This window comes from Egretta garzetta, unplaced genomic scaffold (assembly GCF_000687185.1).
Source record: "Egretta garzetta isolate BGI_Z169 unplaced genomic scaffold, ASM68718v1 scaffold757, whole genome shotgun sequence".
Classification (NCBI taxonomy): Eukaryota; Metazoa; Chordata; class Aves; order Pelecaniformes; family Ardeidae; genus Egretta; species Egretta garzetta.
This window is the reverse complement of record NW_009260276.1, coordinates 69,710-71,958: the sequence shown is the minus strand read 5'-3', so window position 1 is coordinate 71,958 and position 2,249 is coordinate 69,710. Positions and strand designations below refer to the sequence as shown.

General features: G+C 55.7%; 1 protein-coding gene across 1 annotated transcript in view; it reads left to right on the top strand.

The window, feature by feature from the left end:
* Positions 1-2,249, top strand: part of PPP1R37 (protein phosphatase 1 regulatory subunit 37) — a 20,911-nt gene that overhangs the window by 796 nt on the left and 17,866 nt on the right. The window contains exons 2-3 of the mRNA XM_035897911.1: positions 329-426; positions 1,523-1,568. Of these exons, the coding sequence (XP_035753804.1) occupies positions 355-426; positions 1,523-1,568 (118 nt within the window). The 5' untranslated portion in view covers positions 329-354. The remainder of the gene's footprint in view (positions 1-328; positions 427-1,522; positions 1,569-2,249) is intronic.

Below are 2,249 nucleotides of genomic sequence, written 5' to 3'. Positions count from 1 at the left end.
ATCCCCATGACTCTTTCTAAAACCTTTGCCACTCCCGAAAGAGCAACTCTCGTGCCAAAGCGCGGCTGGAGGTGCCGGCCGCGCTTCTCCGGCCCCTTTTCTGCCCGAGCAAGACAGGACTTGCTCCCCTAGATGTGTTCCAGCAAGCCCCCGCTCAGGTTTTCCTTCATTCCGTTGCGTTTGAACGTCCTTAATCCTTGTAATCTCCTTGCAGGCTCCTCCGCCGAGCGTAAATCCTGGCGGGCAGCGGCGTCCAACGCGGGAAGGCGCGCGCGTCGATCCCTGCAAACACAACCGTAACCTCAATTCTTCCCCTGTCCCTTTTCAGCCCAGAACGTGACCGTCGATGAAATCATGACCGCCTACAAGCAAGCCTGCCAGAAGCTGAATTGCAAGCAGATACCCAAACTACTGAAGCAGATACAGGTAGAGATGGCACAGGGGCTTCCCCGGCGCCAAACAAGCAAATAAGGAAGAAATTCTTTACAATGAGGGTGGTGAAACACTGGAACAGGTTGCCCAGAGAGGTGGTGGAGGCCCCATCCCTGGAAACATCCAAGGCCAGGTTGGATGGGGCTCTGAGCAACCTGATCTGGTTGGAGATGTCCCTGCTCCTGCAGGGGGGTTGGACGAGATGACCTCTAGGGGTCCCTTCCAACCCAACCCATTCTATGATTCTATGATTCTATGAAATACACCCCTTGATTACGCCCCTCACCGGCAATTTTTACAGTCGTTGGCCCGTCAGACGGGAACGAATTTGAGTCGCGCGAGCGGGTTTCCGGCCGCAGAGAGAGCAAAAGCGACGGAGCTCGCTGGCAGAATATTCTGCGTAATTTAACGTGGTTCCCCGCTGAAGCCGCGTCCGTCGCCCCAGGCTGCTGTGCAGGGCTAGCTGCCTCCCAGCACGCCTTGGAGCCCGGGGACAAGAGTGGAACGGGCTGGTTTGCCAAGCCATTTGTTCCCTCAGATGTTGTGTAAATGGAAATCCGCGCCTGCGGTCGGAAGGGGGAAGGAAGCCTGCAGGGAGACCGCAACGAGGGCTGTGGTTTCCCCTGCTCACACGAGGTGAATAAAAGTCCCCGTTTAAATCCTCAGGCCTGAGCGTGGCGCACTGGAGCCTGATTTTAAAGCTTTTTCCCGTGGCCCAGGAGGGAAGGTTTTTGCTTTTTCACCAGCTGCGCCTTCCCCGGACAGCGCCGGTGCCTCCGTGTGCGGGGGCAGACCCTCATCTTCATCAGCCACCCTTCCTCATAGAGCTCCAAGACCTGTTCCGGGGACAGTTCTTGGACCAGTTCTCACCGTGACCCGCACGGATCCAGCCTTGCAAAGCGCCGTAGGCATCGGCTTTGCTTTTGGGCTGAGAGTTCCCACATCCTCTCTTCATTTGGGGGGAAGATTTGCCCAATTGGACGCGTCGCCTCATTATTCCAGTGCCTTAATTCCCCCACCTTCCCCCTCCTGCTCCTCCTGAGTATGAAATGCTGAAGGTTTTTTTGTTTTTTTTTTTTTGCTTTTGCAGGAATTTAAAGATCTGGCTCCTAGGATAGACTGCTTAGATCTGAAAGGTAAGCTCCCTTCCCATCACTAGGGGATTTTATTTCTCTTCTGGGCCATCCCGGTGTTCCGTCCCACTGGCACGGCTCTTACCGGAGTCATGGTCCCCATTGGGGCTGTTGCAGGGTAGAGCAGGAGAGAGCCTTAATCCCAGCAAGAGCGTGAAAGTTAAGTACCAGAGGTGTTCCTGTACGAGGAGTATTAACGTCCCGCTTGAGGAGCACCAAAACAGCAGCAGGATAATTCCAGCGGCCCCTCACCACCTCTGAGCACCGTCGTCCTACCCCCCTGCCTCCCGAAATGGCTCCTTCAAGGAATCAGGCAGGGCTGAGCAGGTTTCCCACAATATTTTTCTGACTGATGTCTCAAAACCCCTCGGGAAAACTGGAAAGGTATTCCAGTGCGTTCTCCTGACGGCAAATATCGTCGTCAACGATGGCTTTGGTGGAGCGTCTCCTGTAGCTCCAGGAAGGAGAGGGTGAAGACCATAGAATCACAGAATTGTTTGGGTTGGAGGAGACCTTTAAGCTCCCCCAGCCCAACCGTTCCCCTACCCCTGCCATCCCACCCCCCAACCCTGGCCCTCAGCACCGCCTCTGCCCGGCTCTTAAATCCCCCCAGGGGTGGGGACTCGACCCCTTCCCTGGGCAGCCCCTTCCAGTGCCTGACAGCCCTTTCCATTAAGGAATTGT